Source organism: Hippopotamus amphibius, chromosome 2 (assembly GCF_030028045.1).
Source record: "Hippopotamus amphibius kiboko isolate mHipAmp2 chromosome 2, mHipAmp2.hap2, whole genome shotgun sequence".
In the NCBI taxonomy this organism is placed as follows: domain Eukaryota; kingdom Metazoa; phylum Chordata; class Mammalia; order Artiodactyla; family Hippopotamidae; genus Hippopotamus; species Hippopotamus amphibius.
In genome coordinates, this window is record NC_080187.1 from 173,647,339 (window position 1) to 173,666,077 (window position 18,739).

The following is an 18,739-nucleotide window of genomic DNA, read 5'->3' on the forward strand; positions in this document are numbered from 1 at the left end:
GTGTGTGTGTGTGTGTGTGAATATTTCATCTACACAGCAGGATTTGGCTCGAGCCTCAGATGCAGGTTTAGGTACAGACTGGAGATACCGGGAGAGCACTGTGCCCTTGCTGCACAGACATAGGTGGCTGAGACTCCAGTCTGGGAAGCCGTGATGTGCAATGAGAGATGCCTGGCACTTTTACTGAAGAAATTGTGAATCTTCCATCTTCTTTTTAATTCATAACTAACGTATGGCTGTCAAGAATAGAATGCAGGGCCTTTCCCAGGGTATTTCTGGTACCATGGAAGGTAGCCAAACTCACGCTTCTCGTAAGTACAGTTCCGAACTGAAATCTCTCCTTCCTGAACTGTCAAAGATAGGGGCTCAGTTTCACCTGCTGCTGGTCGTTTTCTTCCTTCCTTCTGTTGGCCACTCACCCCTGCTTAAAGAGATAAAAATCCTTAGGTCCACAAATTGATATTTCCTTCTTAAAGTTTCTTTCTGCATGAATTTGTGTACCCCAATTTTTTCATCCCCTCTAACTAATAATATTTCCTAGGTCTTGTCCTCCACCACTCACAGCCTAGTTGAAGCCACAGAATCAGTAATGATTCTCTCAGTATCTTGTCCATTGTTCCTGGCACCAATGCTCTGTGACAACTCAAATACTTCTGGTCTTCTTAGCCAGCTAGAACTCTGACTTTAAGTTCACACCTGCTTTAAGTCTTTCAACAGGCCCCACCCTCTCACAAGTGCTTTCACTTAAACCTATCTCCCTCAAAGATATACACTTTTCACACATGGACAAAGAGCAGGTCCGAATTTCTTTCCCACTATCCACCTCTTTCTTTTTCTTATACCTCCTAGAAGGTTAAAAATCATATATCAGGACAGCTTGATGTCTTAACAGGGATTACATTACCTTACAATGGGAAGAGAGGGACTCCCATAAAGTCACAAGATTAGCGTGTAGAGGGGAATTTATCTTTTATTACAAATACTAATTAAAGCCTATTGAGGATACACAAGGGGCATAATATATTATTATAAGCTAAGGCCATGGATCAGAACAGAGAGAATATATAATCCTTTTGCCCTAATGGACTTCAATTTTAACACAGTCTTTCCTATGTGTCCACATTTTACATGACCCTAAGAAATGACAGGAGATAAATCAAGTTCAATTTATATTTCTTTTAAAATATAAATCAGGAAAATGAAATATTTCCAAGGTGGTCATGGATCCAAGGCTAACATTTAGGTTGCTCCAAATGCTTTTGATGAGAGTTGAAGTATAAAAAGTGAATTTTAAATTGTAAATCTGTACAGATTTGAGACATATGCACACTCCATCTCTTGCTTCACACACATCAGTATCACAGGTGTCCCTTGGCTTCTGATGTCGTTAGGATCACAATACCATTTCTGTTGAAATTTCATCTAAGAGAGAATAAAACAATCCATAGCCTCTGGACAGTGAATATGATTCTGGAAAATTAGTGAATAAGAGAAGCTCTATCAGGGGTCAAAGAGTAGGAGGATTGGGCAGGCAACACTGGGTAGGGAGCGAAACCTGGGTTTGTGAGTAAAAAATGTCCTTTATCACTTAGGAAGCAGAGAGGTGTGAGGATTAGAGCAGATAGTGCTGGGGAGGAATGTGTGTACAAGTGGCTAGAAAAAGATAGTGGTGTTTCCATAGACAAAGGTAATTCAAAGACAAATGTGAACATTGCTGCATTTGACTTGCATAATAGCAAAAGCATTGAAACCTGAAGGACTGTTTCAAGGAATAAAAGTTACAGTGGCTATATTTCACATTGTTGGTACCTTGCTCAAATTCTCTCAGAAACTTCATTTGTGCTCATTCCCCAACTCCTGTGTGCTTTGCTGCCAGCAGCTGAGATAATAACTGACTTCTGTGAGTATCCAGCTCTCTTTTGTCTAAGTGGCACATTGTAGACTTGTTTATGCTCTAGAGCTCCCCACAAAAACAAGCAGACAGAACATCAGAAACATCTGAAACTTGCTCCTTGTTTGGCCGTTTCCTTTTCCCTATTCAGGTGCAAGAATCTTCCTCTCAAGGTCTGAGTCTGGGAAACAGGACTTTAGGCAGCAAGTATTTAAATAGTTTGTCCATTGGACTTCCTAGGTGTCGCAATGGTTAAGAATCTGCCTGCCAATGCAGGGGACATGGGTTTGATCCTTGCCCCAGGAAGATACCACATGCCACGGAGCAACTAAGCCTGTGCACCAAAACTATTGAGCCTGCACTGTAGAGCCCGTGAGCCACAGCTATTGAGCCCATGTGCTGCAACAAGAGAAACCACTGCAATGAGGAGCCCGTGCACCACAATGTAGTGTAGCCCCGGCTCGCAGCAACTAGGGAAAGTCCATGTGCAGCAACGAAAACCCAATGCAGCCAATAAATAAATAAATGAATAAATTAATTAATTAAATTTATTTAAAAAATTGTTTGTCCATTAATTTCATTGGTGAAGAAATTGTACTACTCATAATTATGCTATCTTCAGTAGAAACTATAGTATTAGACATTGTAAAAACCAACACTAGTGATGTTTTTTGTTTAGAAATCAGAACGTAGAAGATATGAGCTTTAATCTTCATTTCTTATGGATAATAGCTCTAAGTATAACTAGTGTATGATTTAAGAAAAGATATGGGGGACTTCCCTGGTGGCTCAATGTTTAAGAATCCGCCTGCCAATGCAGGGGACGTGGATTCCACCCCGGGAAGATCCCACATGCCACGGAGCAACTAAGCCCAGGTGCCACAACTACTGAGCCTGAGCTCTAGAGCCCGAAAGCCACAACTACTGAAGCCCTCGTGCCTAGAGCCTGTGCTCTGCAACATGAGAAGCCACCGCAATGAGAAGCCTGTGCCCTGCAATGAAGAGTAGCCCCCACTCGCCACAACTAGAGAAAGCCCATGCACAGCAACAAAGACCCAACACAGCCAATAAATAAATAAACAATTTGTAAAAAAAAAAAAAAACAAGAAAAGATACAGTATTTCTGTTTTTCATTATTAATACTCTCAGAATATATGGTTGTTTTATTATGGAGATCCTTGGTGTGTTGATTAATTATAACTATGGCAAGTTTAGTCTAAGGACAAGAAGACAGCTTTCTTTGTCACTGGAGAAAGCCAATGAATCTCAAAGAAAAGTTTAACTTTGATTTTATTCTGTCTAATCCAATTCTAGTTGTGCTAATAATGTAAATAGGAGGCTGTAAGTTCCAGAATGACTTTGTGAGTAAATTCATGGATACTTTCCCCAACAAAACAATTATCACTGGAGAAAGTTATTTTTAAAAAATTAAAGCCAAGGCACATAGCAAGGTTATCCATCAAATAAAAAAGAGTATACAGAGAAACATTTATTCATGAAATCTACTAATTCTCCATGATAAACAGAAAGAATCTGTGGCAATGGAGCCATGACCCACCTCCCATCTCCACCTCAGGATGCTGGAAGCTCTACTCTGGGTGAGTGCAGCCAAGAACACAGGGCTCCCTCTCTCTCCAGTTCCTAGTCTAGGGTTACCATGTCTCCCAGGGAGAGGCTGACTGCCTACATTTCTCATGACCTCCAGCTTTGTGTTACAGAAACTATATTGCAGGCAAGAAAAGCTGACAGGTCAATGGGCACATTTCACCTCACTTGTAGGGCAGAAGCTCTACCTCAGGCATGGTAGACTGAGAATACTGGGCCTTGTTTCTCTCATCTCATCTCATTGAGTGGTGATTTCATGCTGGCAAAGGTAAGCCAAGAAGACGAGGCTACTGCTCCCTCCCATCACACTGCTTATAAAGCAGAGATGTCACTCTGAGACAAACAGGCCACTGACCCTTATTACAGGTGCTGAGAGGTAGCTCAGGGGTTGTGCCCAGGGAGAGAAGCAGCTGTAAGAACAGAGAGCTCTCTCTTTTGGAAGACTTTATTTGGAAGAGAGCATTGGGAAACTCAAGATTAAGGCTGCTATTGAAAACAGTGGAGATTTTGATAGTAAGCAATTAAGAAGAGGCTGGTAGCTTAATGAGAGCAACAAGGTAATTCATAGACAACTACCCAAGATCTTAACAGAAAGCACAGCAAAAGAGACAGCTAGGAAGAGTCCTCCCTGGTCAGACAACCTCAAAGAAAACTTCCAAGACTGTCTCTGCAAATGGGCCTAAATTTACTTGGATGAGACCTTGGAACAATTCATGCCTTCATGGCATTGTTGAAAACAAACAAAAAAACCAATCATCCAGCAATTAATGGAGTCTATTGCCTAGGTATGATACAAACAGAGGCAAATAGTTTAGCATAGCAATTAGAGAAAAAGACTGCCAAAGAGCCTTGCTAAACCACTACCACACCAGAATGTTTGAGCACATACCCGAGACTGTATCCTTTGAGGAACAACATCATAGATTGTACAGTGTGGGAAAAAATAACCTAACTGAAATAGTAAAGTCATTAGACAAATAAAAAAGCAAACAACAGCAAGTGTCAGAGGAGTGGAAAATGGATATCTAGAGTTGATGTAATATATGTTTTAGCCTGAATTAAGGGCTCCCAAAGTTATCCAGGTCCTAATGCCTGGAATCTAAAAATGTGACTGTAAAAGAAATGGATAAATTCCTGGACATGTACAGTCTTCTGAGACTGAATGTGAAAGAAACAGAAAATCTGAACAGATCAATTATTAGTCATGAAATTGAATCAGTAATCAAAAAATTCCTAAGAAATAGAAATCCAGGACCATATGTTTCAAAAGGAAATTCAACAAAATATTCAAAGAAAAGTTAGTACCCATCTGTCACAAATTATTGAAGATGAGGAATTATCTCAATCTCATTCTCAACCTCTACTGACTAAGAATGATTCTCTACTCTCAATCTCATTCTCTGAGGCCTACAATATCTTGATACCAAAACCAGACAAATATTCTACAAAAAAGAAAATTACACGCCAATATTCCTGATGAGCATAAATGCAAAAATCCTCAACAAAATAGCAGCAAACTGAATCCAACAAAACATGAAAAGAATCATACATCATGATCAAGAGAGATTTATTTCAGGTGTGCAAGACTGGTTCAATATCCACAATCAAGCAATGTGATACACAACATTCATAGAACAAAGCATAAAAATTGCATGACTATGTCAATAGATGCAGAAAAAGACTTTGACAAAATTGAACATTCATGATAAAAACTTTCAACATACTTAGTATGAAGAGAACATACCTCAAAATAATAAAGCACATTTATGACGAATCTGCAGCTGACATCATACTACATGGTAAAAAGCTGAATCTTTTTCTCTAAGATCAGGAACAAGACAAGGATGCAACTCTCTATTTAACTTAGTACTGGAATTCTGAGCTACAGCAATCAAACAGGAAAAAGAAATAATAGGCATCCAAGCTGGAAAAGAAGAGGTAAACTGTCCCTAGTTACAGATGGCGTGATATTCTATATAAAAATTTTTAAATACACCACCAAAAAACTAATAGAACCAATAAATGAATTCAGTAAAGTCTCAGGATACAAGATTAATATACAGAAATCTGTTGCATTTCTGTACACTAATAATAACTATTAGAAAGAGAATTTAAGAAAACAATCCAATCTGTAGTTGAATCAAAAAGAATAAAATACCTAGGAATAAATTTAACCAAGGAGGTGAAAGTCTTGTACTCTGAAAACTCATATAAGACACTGACGAAGGTAACTTAAGACAATACAAAAGGAAAGATATCCCATGTTCATGGGCTGGAAGAATTAATATTCTTAAAATGTTCATACTACCCAAAGCAATGTACAGAGTCAATGTAATTCCTAACAAAATACCCATGGCACTTTTCACAGAACTAAAATAAATAATCCTAAAATTTGTATGGAACCACTAAAGACCCCAAATAGCCAAAGCAGTTTTAAGAAAAAAGAACAAAGTTGAAAGTGTTGCACTCCCTGATATCAAAATGTGCTGCAAAGTTATGGTAATCAAACTGGTACTGTCACAAAAACAGATCTATAGATCAATGGAACAGATGGAGAAGCCAGAAATAAACCAATGCACATATGGGCAATCAATCTGTGACAAAGAAAGCAAGAATATGCAATGGGGAAAAGACAGTTTCTTCAATAAGTGGTATTGAGCGTACCAGGCAGCTACATGTAAAAGAATGAAAGTAGAATATTTTCTTTTTCTCACAACATATACACATACGAACTCAAAACAGGTTAAAGACTTAAATGTAAGACTTGAAACCTTAAAACTCCAAAAAGAAAATATAGACAGTTTTGACATTAACATTTTCTTTATAATATTTTTTGGATCTGTGTCCTCCAGCATAGGCACCCCAATCAAAGTAAAATCTATTGCGCAGCTAAGGAAACCATCAAGAAAATGAAAAGGCAGCCTAGGGAATGGGAGATATTTGCAATAAGGGGTTAATATCCAAAATACATAAACAAGTCATACTATTCAATATCGAAAACACAAGCAGTCTGATTAAAAAATGAGAAGAGGACCTTAATACCCATTTTTCTAAAGAAATACAGATGGCCAACAGGCACATGAAAAGATGCCCAACACCTCTAATCCTCAGAAAAAAGCAAATCTATACCAAAATGAGTATCACCTCATACCTATCAGAATGGCTATCATCAAAAGAAAAGAAATAACAAGTATGGTGAGGATGCAGACGAAAGGAAACACTACTGCACTGCTGCTGGGTTGGAAACTGGTGCAGCTACTATGGAAAACATTATAGTGATTCCTCAAAAAATTGAAAATATAACTACCATATGATGCAGCAATTCCACTCCTGGGTATTTATCCAAAGAAAACAAATTATATCTGCACCCCAATGTTCATAGCCGCATTATTTACAATAGCCAAGATATGGAACCAACCAACCTAAGTGTTCATTCATAGAGGAATGAATAGAGAAGATTATCTATCTCTATCTATCTATCTATATCATCTATCTATCTATCTATCTATCTATCTATCTATCTATCTATCTATCTCTATATATCATCTATCTACCTATCTATAAACACACACACACCACATAATGGAATATTAATCAACCACAAGAAAGAATGAAATCTTGCCATTTGAGACAACATGGATAGACGTAGAGGGTATTAAATTTAGTAAAACAAGTCAGACAGAGAAAGACAAATACTGTGTGTTTTCACTTATATACGGGATCTAAAAAATAAAACAAAGGAACAAATAGAACAAAAAAATGAATCATAGATACAGGGAACAAGCAATAGACTGCCAGATATTTCTCCAGGAAAGATGAGTTTATTTCGGATCAACAAAGAATTGCAATTCAGGGTCTGCAACCATGATGAGCCACACGCAAGTTCCCACCCAGCAAGGGAAGGAGAATGCTTTTATAGAGAGGAAAAGGAAGTTGGGAGGGCTATACTAAACAGAGTCCATGGCTTTTCACTGGCTGAGTCCTTGCCAGGAAATAAGAGGTGGCTTTCATCTTCCCTTTGCCCTGTGCTATCTTCTCATGGTGTGAGAGCTTCCCCTTTTCTCCCAAATCTATTTAATTGAGATTTCTATTTATTAATTGTGTATACCTTATAGGACAGAGGCAGAGAGATATTTGACTCCAAAAGAGGAAGGAGCTATGGTGGCGGAAGCAAGAGGTTGGAGTTATTCAAAAGGGGTCATGAACCAAGGAATCCAGTTGGCCTTCAGAAGTCAGGAAAGGCAAGGAAATGGATTCTCCCTTAAAGCTCTAGAAGGAATCAGCCCTTCCAAGTCCTTGACCATAGACAGTAAAATGGACTTAAAATTTCTTGCACCTAGAATAATTTTATTCTAAGTGACTATGTGTATATTAAACATTGAGTAAGTTTTCATTGTTGTTGTTGTTTGCTTTGCTGCACTCGTAGGATGGGATGCCAGTATTTGCAAGTGTCTGTTGGGACATATCGTGGAGGTGGTAGATCTGAATATTCTTGAGACACCTAACTAATCAGGATAACAACTTTATTGGAGTTATTTTTCTTTTCTTTTAATTCCTTTCACTTTTACCATTTTGAAGTCCAGCATATTGAGGTTAAATATTTATTTTAATTCTGTCTTCTTATCAGCTACTCTGTTAATTCCAAGTTAGATGTTTCTAGTGCAGAAGGAGATATAGATTGGAAAGGAAAATAAAGACCAAACTCCCAAATCTGAAGGGCCAAAAAGTATCTGTGGTTAAGACTGTACCAGTGGAGGTAAGGAATAATAAGTGATGCAAATGCCATGTGGTGGCCTCATGGTGTGATTGTGGCTGGAGGAGGGGCTGAGCCCCGCTGAGGGTTTGTGCACAGGCTGCAGGTGCCTGGGGAGCACTGTGCTCCACAGCACAGAAGTAAGTGGCTGAGTCTGTGGTCTGGGAAGAGGAAATGTACAGTGAGCTGCGGCGGTCTTTGGGGACTGTTGTGGCATTTAATCTTCCATTCTGCCTTGTCCCTGAAGGAATGGAAAACAGGTGGATGAGGCGGCCCCCAGGGTTCTGACGATACCACTGCACATTGTTCACAGAGATGGAAAAATTACACCGCAGCGTGGAGCTGGCTCCCTCCTGGAGACTCAGGGCTGGGGGACTCTGCTCCACATCCACTCCTCGCACACCTGATGAGAAACAGGGAAACAGTCACAGGTGAGGGTCACTGTAACTCACTGTAACGCCTACAAAACCCTGAGAGTGCCCCCTAATACCCATAGATGATGAGAAGCATAGAAAGTCTGCAGGACTTGTCAGCTTCTGCCCGTCACCCCTCAACAATTCAGCAGCTGCTCAATCCTTCCGATTCCCCTGTGGGGCAGCCCCAACTCACAGCAAACCTGGGCAAACAGAAGCCCCAGCACACTGCCCGCTAGCCTCTTCATGATGCTGCCTCTTCTTGCTGGGACATTTTCACGGTAAGATACTTAACTAAACCCCGGGTCGGTGATGTCATGACTTGTTCTGGAAAGTTTCCTGCTCCTGCAACCAATCAGCTCCCCCAGCAAACCCTGCCCAAGCCCACACTTTGTGACAGGAAGCCCCACCCTCCTGCCTCAACCAACTCAGAATGGGCTGGAGAGGGGTGGGGTGACAGTGGGAAGAAGAAAGGTCATTATTTTAAGACTTGAGGGACAATTTTCTGAGAAGGCAGACTCTGATTTGGAATTCGGGGGGATTTGAGGGAAGAGTAAACAAAAATTAATGATGTAGCCCCATCTCTCCTCTCAGAGGGCACGGATGCAGGAGGTTCTTGCATAAGGAACTGCTGTTTCCCAGAAGGGCTGAGGATCCGTGTTTCTGCTTCTCTCACGCACGCGCCTGTGGCTCTGCAGGTGCTCATGAGTCAGCCCAGGATCAGCAGTTTCTCCTACCGGATGGAATCCTGTGCACTATTCAACAGTTTTACTTTTAAATTATATATATTTATTCAAGACAGCCTACATAAAGAGTGATATTATTTACTTTAGTCACTAGATGGACATTGAAACTAGAATTTTAAATAGTTTAATTTTTACTAAAAATCTATAATTTAAAAATGAATTTTAAATAAAATTTCAGGTTTAAATACATTTTAAACTGTTGATTATTGTTATTTGTATTCTGCTTTTGCCTCTAGTAATTTATTTTAAAAGAAAAATAAGTGTTTTTGAAAACAAAGTTAGTCTGTGCTTTTTCTCAAACTCTGTAAATAATAATGATTCTCTATATATGCATTTGGAGATAAAAGTGATGGAAGATGAGGACCTGCATATTTTCACTGAAGTAGGAAGTGAAGTGATCTGCAGACACTGAAGATCAGATGGACAGCTTGAGAAAGTTGCAAATCTTTACTAAAGGCTCTGTGAGAAATTGTGTAGAAAAATAAAGATGATTGGGAATCAATAATTATTATTGGGCACACAGCGAGTATTAGAGAAATTGAATTAGAAGAGACAAAAGAGGAGAGAGGCAACCTGGGTGGTTCACTCAGAACCACTTAGAACCTCTCAGAACCCCCGGATTCCACTTGAAACTTTGCCATGACAATGTGTTTAACATAGAATGCCTGTAACAGGGGACCGGTGGTTAAAGAAAGCCTTTTTTTCCTTCATACTAAATTGTCCAGACATATCAGAAGTGATAAAGAAGTCCACTATAGGTAGGAATAGTTGTACCTCAGCTTCAGGGGGGCCCTTCAGAGCCAGTGATGTGGCCGTCAGCCTGGGTCACTGACTGGGCTCCAGTTCTTCCTGCAACATCGATGCTGAATCCGTGAGAGCAAGACAGACCTACCTATAATGAGACGGTGTCTCTATTCAAATTCCAACCAGAACAATGCTCCTTCTATAGAGGTAGAAACATGGAATATAATGTTACTTAATCTCTGTGAAGGGCATTCCCAGCAGGAGAAGGGTGGTTGAGAACAGGGCTGTGCAGGGAGGAAGCTGAGAGCCATATTCTGGAAGATCTCCCTGAGGAGCAGGAAGAAATGTGCCAGGGTACGCTGAGTCCTTGTAACTGGGAAATTTGAGAGTCAAGACATCCCTATTTAGAGAAGTTCTAGCGAGTATTAGTAATATATGCTTTCTGGACAATGACTGCTCTTGGTGTTGAGCCTGTTTGAAATGTGCACCTCAGGGAGCTGTGAGGCAAAGAAGCTCACAGGAGTGAAGCAGAACTTTTATTAGAGGCAACATTTCCAGTTTCTGCAACAGCACCCTCTGGAGGTCAACAATAGAAACAAATCCAGTCTTGAGGATTTTGTGCCCCATTTCCCTCCTGCTCTTATCTAGGCTTGAATTTCTTAGCATTCTAATCTGATAAGAGTGTTTTCAGGGGTTTGCATATTAAGACGGTCTTTTAATATTGTGAATTAAGTAGCATTATTTAACCCTATAAAATAAATCACCCCCACTTTGTAGATGAGCAAACTGAAGCTTGGAAGAATGGATGTAATTTGTTCAGGATCACAGTAAGTGACAACTGGAATTTGTCCCATTGGTGTGATTCAAGAATCTGTGTTATTAACCACCGATAATCTTCTATGGCCTTTGAGAGATATTATCCTCACTTGTTAGAAGGGAAATTAAGTCCTTTTGAAGTTAAATAATTTGCTCAAGGACACATGAGGATTAGAACCTAATTCTATAAGACTCCAAGCCCAGTTCCTTACCCACTATGTTATCTATGATACAGTACAACTCTTTGAGAATAGATGTAATTTCACCAAGACACATACTCAGAGCAAAATTCAAAAGATGAGAAGAGAAACTAATTAAAATCCCCAAGGAACCCAAATAGTGAGGTGATAGGCAATAGAAAAAGTATCAGAGAAACCTCAAAGGGTAGTCCAGAGAGGTACATGGCAGATCAGAAATAACTGGCATCCCAAAAGAGAAAGGAAGAGGTGTTTCAAAAAGGCAGGAATGTCCAACCAACAGAGCAATTGCTGAAGAAATGCCTATGTGGTAAGACAGTGACTGCAAAAGTGTCTGTTGTTTTTCTGGCAGCACAAAGATCATAATTTGAGTCTTTCAGCAGAAGCTTAACTATAGTAGAGATGAGAGAAGGGAGAAATACAGAAATCTCTTTCCAGGGCCTGAACTGTGAAGGGGAGGAAGGAGACATGGTGTTAACTAGACAAGGATATTGAAGTGGTAATAGTAGGCGTTTTAAAAATTGAGATATATTTACATGTTTTGGAAAGGATCTACAAGCAATAGATCAAAGTTCTGAAGAGACAGGCAGGATAGAATATGGACCACAGGTAGGAGGACCAAGTTCCAGCAGGAAGAGAAACAGTTATTTCCAATTTTATTAGAACGAAGGAGGAAAGAATTGGTTTGGATTTCAGTATTATTTCATGGTGTAAAGGCAGAAAGTTGAAACATCTTTTACTTTTCAATGGAATCTTTTTTGTTCTTATGAATAGAAATTAAGTTCCACCCAAGAGAGTGAATAAAGGAGGTTCTGGGTTAGGAAGTCTGAGGAGTGTGAGAAGTTTTGAAATAGTTACTGTAGGAATCCACAATGAGAGATGATTATAGAGAAAAAGAATACTTTCCTGGCAACACTGTGGGTCTAGTTAGTATTGAAGGTGACAACAGGTTTCAGTGACACCAGTCTGTACATCTGCATGATTTTCTTGAACTGTTTATCAAATACACATTATAAGAAGACAGATATTGATTCATGATTGGAATTAATAAGATCACTGATATGATCCACAATTGGGGCAAGAACAATGAGCTTAACAACAAAAGACTGATTGAAGAAGGGCCACGGAGTTTAGATATTGTAGATAAGGAAATGAAAGATAGGAAGCCTCTGAGAAATAAGATGACAATACAGGGATCAGGCAACTAAATGATCATGTACAGTCAAATAACAAGCACAGTAGAAGTAACTGGGTGTAAGAATCTGAGGATGAAAGGTTTAGACAGGATGTAAGATTTCAGCAGTGAAGCAGCATCTAACTGGAGAATTCTCATCAGATCTATCTAGAGTGTGGGCATGGGAGTTAGTGGCTGAAGGGGATCCTAACTCTCTTCAAAGTTGATGAGTTCAGGCTTCTCTCTTAATTGTCCATCTTGATAGTTTAGTCATGTGTTTTGTTAGGTTACAGTAGAATCTTCTGTGTTAACATCTTCAGTGTATAAGGCAGATTGGTGTTTATAAAGATGAGAGTGAAAAAAAGGAGTAAGGAAAAGTGGGGGTGAAAGGCAAAGCCTCCATGGAGCAATGACAAGGGTCTGGGTTTTGGGGGGCGTGTGGTAATGAAGAGAATGCTGTTCCCATTTCTCAATCTGAGGTGTTTTAGATGAGGGAAAACAAGGAGCAACCACAAGAGAAAGCACAGTGTTATAAATAGTTAGATTTCAGTTAAGGAATGTGGAAGGAATTTTCACAGGGGATATTGAATGTTAATTTCCAGTAGAATGTGAATTTAGGACCCAAGAGTAGAAAGAGTTTCGTGGAAGGATAAGAGGCAGTGAGGTCAGGGTAGAAAATAAAACAGGGTCACGCTCCTTGCTGAATCATTTCTCTCTGGAAGGAATCAATCATGGGTATAACTGAATGTGCTTCCAAGGGTCCTAGTACAGAGGAACTTGGTGGCCACAATCAGATCAGCTGGTGCTCAGGTCTCTCAGCAGGTGTCGTAAATCAATAAACGCTGGCTTCCAGATGGATACAGCGCCCATGCCTTACATTGCATTTCATTGCATTACATTACACTGTTACATTACAAAATATGCATGTGCTTCTATTTATAGACAGAAGCACTAGAGAAGAATATTTCTACCTCACATTCAGAGGGCACACCTGGTGGTAAATCCCTGAAGTCCCACTCTCTGCACTCACTGCTTATAAATAATTGCCTGGGTCTCTGCGACGAAGGCTGTAATGTTCTGGAAGACTTTGGAAATTTTACGTAGGTTGACTGTGAATCTTCTTTCTTCATTTCCTATCTATTGATAATTTAAGTATCTGACCTCTTCTTCCTTTCTGAACATCATCCATCTCTTCTCTTGCTTCCTTATCTAATATACAGACTAAATATAATCATTCCAAAGCTCTTTTATAAATGCTCCTCTCTCTTCCATGTCACCAGCCTGCCAAATAAACTCCCTTATCTGCTGTTACAGCAACCTGGAACCAGGCACTAGGTTATAGAATGATGTTAATTATGGCAAAGATGTTGGCTAATAAATCTTATTGACCACATAGCGTGCCACAGTGTTTCAGCAGCCCTTCAATGTTTAAGGCTGTGGCAGGTACTGTTCATTGCCTACAAATAGATTTATTTCTTCATCCTTATTAGCAGAATCCTGATGTTCCTTTTGTTAGCAATGTTCCTAGAGAAAAATACAAATCTCTAGACTTTCACAGCTTGAACTCTGTTCTGATCAATAAGATGTAAGCATTCTGAACAATTTATCATCCTTTCCTATTCACGAGAATTTTCTACTTTACCTAATAATTCAAAATGTCAACAATGGTACCTTGATACTACAAACCAAGAGTCAAAAGTCATACATTTTCATCCCAGATAGATGAAAAAGACCACTAACACATTTCTCATCTATGGTCTTTAAATAGGAGGCCAGAACTTACCCATGGTCTGAAGTCACGCTTGTTTCACAAATGTGTTATTACTTAAATATTTCAGGAATAGACAAGGAAAACTAGAATGAAAACACCTGGAATTTTAGTTGGAGTTCATTGTCACCTTATAAATAACAGGAGGACATTGTATCATTTTAGTTTTTATTGGAGTATAATATCTATATAAGGAAATGCAACATATATTGTAAGGGTACAGCCTGATAAATATTCACAAAATCAGCACCCTTATAACCAGCATCCAGATCAAGTAACAGAGCATCACCAACCCTTCAGAGCTCCCATTATCCTGACTTCTACCAGTGTGAATTAGTTATGTCTGCTTATGTATCTTATAGGAATGATATGTTTATCAGTCATTTGAATATCTTCTTTTGTTAAATGCCTACTTAAGACTTTTGTTTTTTCTATTAGTTCGCTTGTGTTCTTGTTGGTTTGAAGGAGATATTTTTAAATCAAACTGAACCCTTTGATAATATAATATAATAATATTTGATAATAAATTTTATAACTAATATTTGATAATACAGTTTTGGTAATTAATATTATTAACTTTGATAATATAATAATACTGCAAATATCTACTATCACTTTAACTCTTGAAATAACAATTTTAATGGTAATTTTAATATAGATCGTTTTTTTTTAATTGAACTATAGTTGATTTGCAATGTTGTGCCATCTCTGCTGTACAGCAAAGTGACTCAAAAAAAATGTATATGTGAACATAGGCCAGTTTTGATGCTTAGACATATTTGTGTCCTGTTTAAGCAGTGTGTATCTAACGTAAAGTAATGACAAAGTTCTGCATTTTTTCTATAAGATTTATAAATTTTTTTTATTATTATTATTTTTTAAATTATTTTATTTGGGGGTACACCAGGTTCAATCATCTGTTTTTATACACATATCCCCGTATTCCCTCCCTTCCTTGACTCCCCCCACCTCGAGTCCCCCCCACCCTCCCCGCCCCAGTCCTCTAAGGCATCTTCCATCCTTGAGTTGGACTCCCTTTGTTATACAACAACTTCCCACTGACTATTTTACAGTTGGTAGTATATATATGTCTGTGCTACTCTCTTGCTTCGTCTCAGTTTCCCCTTCACCCCCCGCCCCCTCCCATACCTCGAGTTCTCCAGTCCATTCTCTCTATCTGCATCCTTGTTCTTGTCACTGAGTTCATCAGTATCATTTTTAGATTCCGTATATGTGAGTTAGCATACAATATTTGTCCTTCTCTTTCTGACTTACTTCACTCTGTATGACAGATTGTAATTCTATCCACCTCATTACATATAGCTCCATCTCATCCCTTTTTATAGCTGAGGAATATCCCATTGTATATATATGCCACATCTTCTTTATCCATTCATTTGTTGATGGGCATTTCGGTTGCTTCCATGTCTGGGCTATTGTAAATAGTGCTGCAATAAACATTATGGTACAAGTTTCTTTTGGGATTATGGTTTTCTTTGGGTATATGCCCAGTAGTGGGATTACTGGATCATATGGTAGTTCTATTTGTAGTTTTTGAAGGAACCTCCAAATTGTTTCCCATAGTGGCTGTACCAACTTCCATTCCCACCAACAGTGCAGGAGAGTTCCCTTTTCTCCACACCCTCTCCAACAATTGTGGTTTCCAGATTTTGTGATGATGGCCATTCTGATCGGTGTGAGGTGATACCTCATTGTGGCTTTGACTTGCATTTCTCTGATGATTAGTGATGTTGAGCATCTTTTCATGTGTTTGTTGGCCATCTGTATGTCTTCTTTGGAGAAATGTCTATTTAGGTCTTCCGCCCATTTGTGGATTGGGTTATTTGCTTTTATGGTATTAACCTGCATGAGCTGCTTGTATATTTTGGAGGTTAATCCTTTGTCCGTTGTTTCATAGGCAACTATTTTTTCCCATTCTGAGGGTTGCCTTATAGTCTTGTTTATGGTTTCTTTCACTGTGCAAAAGCTTTTAAGTTTCATGAGGTCCCATTTGTTTATTCTTGATTTTATTTCCATGATTCTAGGAGGTGGGTCAAAAAGGATCTTGCTTTGATGGATGTCATAGAGTGTTCTGCCTATGTTTTCCTCTAGGAGTTTTATCGTGTCTGGCCTTACATGTAGGTCTTTAATCCATTTGGAGTTTATTTTTGTGTATGGTGTTAGGAAGTGTTCTAATTTCATTCTTTTACATGTTGCTGTCCAATTTTCCCAGCACCACTTATTGAAGAGGCTGTCTTTTTTCCATTGTATACTCGTGCCTCCTTTGTCAAAGATAAGGTGCCCATATGTGTTTGGGCTTACTTCTGAGTTCTCTATTCTATTCCATTGGTCTTCCTTTCTATTTTTGTGCCAGTACCATACTGTCTTGATCACTATGGCCTTGTAGTATAGTTTGAAGTCAGGAAGCCTGATTCCACCAACTCCATTTTTCCTTCTCAAGATTGCTTTGGCTATTCGGGGTCTTTTGCATTTCCATACAAATCGTAAGATTTCTTGCTCTAGTTCTGTGAAAAATGCCATTGGTAATTTGATGGGGCTTGCATTGAATCTGTAAATTGCTTTGGGTAGTACAGACATTTTCACGATTTGATTCTTCCAATCCAGGAACATGGTATGTCCCTCCATCTGTTTGTGTCGTCTTTGATTTCTTTCAGCAATGTCTTAAAGTTTTCTGCATACAGATCTTTTGCCTCCTTATGCAGGTTTATTCCTAGGTATTTGATTATTTTGGTTGCAATGGTGAATGGGAGAGTTTCCTTAATTTCTCTTTCTGCTCTTCCATTGTTAGTGTATAGGAATGCAAGAGATTTCTGTGCATTCATTTTGTATCCTGCTACTTTACTAAACTCATCAATTAGTGCTAGCAGTTTTCTGGTAGAGTCTTTAGGGTTTTCTATATATAATATCATGTCATCTGCAAAGAGTGACAATTTTACTTCTTCTTTTCCAATTTGGATTCCTTTTATTGCTTTTTCTTCTCTGATTGCTGTGGCTAACACTTCCAAAACTATGTTGAATAATAGTGGTGAGAGTGGACACCCTTGTCTTGTTCCTGTTCTTAGAGGGAATTCTTCCAGTTTTTCCCCATTGAGAACAATGTTGGCTTTTGGTTTTTCATATATGGCTTTTATTATGTTGAGGTAATTTCCTTCTATGCCCATTTTCTGGAGAGCTTTTATCATAAATGGATGTTGAACTTTGTCAAAAGCTTTTTCTGCATCTATTGAAATGATCATATGGTTTTTATCCTTCAATTTGTTGATATGATGTATCACGTTGATTGATTTGCGTATATTGAAGAATCCTTGCATCCCAGGGATAAACCCCACTTGATCATGGTGGATGATTTTTTTAATGTGCTGTTGGAGTCTGTTAGCTAGTATTTTGTTGAGGATTTTTGCATCTATATTCATCAGTGATATTGGTCTGTAGTTTTCTTTTTTTGTGACATCTTTGCCTGGTTTTGGTATCAGGGTGATGGTGGCCTCGTAGAATGAGTTTGGGAGTGCTCCGCCTTCTGCAATATTTTGGAAGAGTTTGAGAAGGATAGGTGTTAACTCTTCTCGAAATGTTTGATAGAATTCGCCCGTGAACCCATCTGGTCCTGGGCTTTTGTGTGTTGGGAGATTTTTAATCACTGCCTCAATTTCCATACTTGTGATTGGTCTGTTCATGGTTTCTATTTCTTCCTGGTTCAGTCTTGGAAGATTGTATTTTCCTAAGAATGTATCCATTTCTTCCAGGTTATCCAATTGATTGGCATATAGTTGCTTGTAGTAGTCTCTCATGATCTTTTGTATTTCTGAGGTGTCCGTTGTGACTTCTCCTTTTTCATTTCTAATTCTGTTGATTTGCATCTTCTCCCTTTTTTTCTGGATGAGTCTGGCTAATGGTTTATCAATTTTGTTAATCTTCTCAAAGAACCAGCTTTTAGTTTTATTTATTTTTCTTATGGTTTCTTTCCTTTCTTTTTCATTTATTTCTGCTCTGATCTTTATGATTTCTTTCCTTCTGCTCCCTTTGGGGTTTCTTTGTTCTTCTTTCTCTAGTTGTTTTAGGCGTACAGTTAGGTTGTTTATTCGATAATTTTCTTGTTTCTTAAGGTAGGACTGTATTGCTATAAACTTCCCTCTTAGAACTGCTTTTGCTGCGTCCCATAGGTTTTGGGTTGTTGTGTTTTCGTTGTCATTTGTTTCTAGATATTTTTTGATTTCCTCTTTGATTTCTTTAGTGATTTCTTGGTTGTTTAAGAGTGAATTGTTTAGCCTCCATGTGTTTGTATTTTTTGCAGTTTTTTTCCTGTAATTGATATCTAGTCTCATGGCGTTGTGGTCTGAGAAGATGCTTGATATGATTTCAATTTTCTTGAATTTGCTGAGGTTTGATTTGTGACCCAAGATGTGATCTATCCTGGAAAATGTTCCGTGTGCACTTGAGAAGAAAGTGTAGTCTGTCGTTTTTGGATGGAATGTCCTATAAATATCAATTAAGTCGAGACGGTCTAATGTGTCATTTAAAGCTTGTGTGTCTTTATTTTCTGTTTGGATGATCTGTCCATTGATGTAAGTGGGGTGTTCAAGTCTCCCACTATTATTGTGTTCCTGTCGATGT

At 38.7% G+C, this 18,739-nt stretch overlaps 1 gene segment (V, D, J or C); it reads right to left on the minus strand.

The window, feature by feature from the left end:
• Positions 1 to 239: 239 nt before the first annotated feature.
• On the minus strand, positions 240 to 8,919 carry LOC130844594 (T cell receptor alpha variable 22-like). The segment is given in 3 exon segments: positions 240 to 421; positions 8,245 to 8,652; positions 8,859 to 8,919. Coding segments are annotated over 3 exon segments (642 nt in total).
• Positions 8,920 to 18,739: the final 9,820 nt, after the last annotated feature.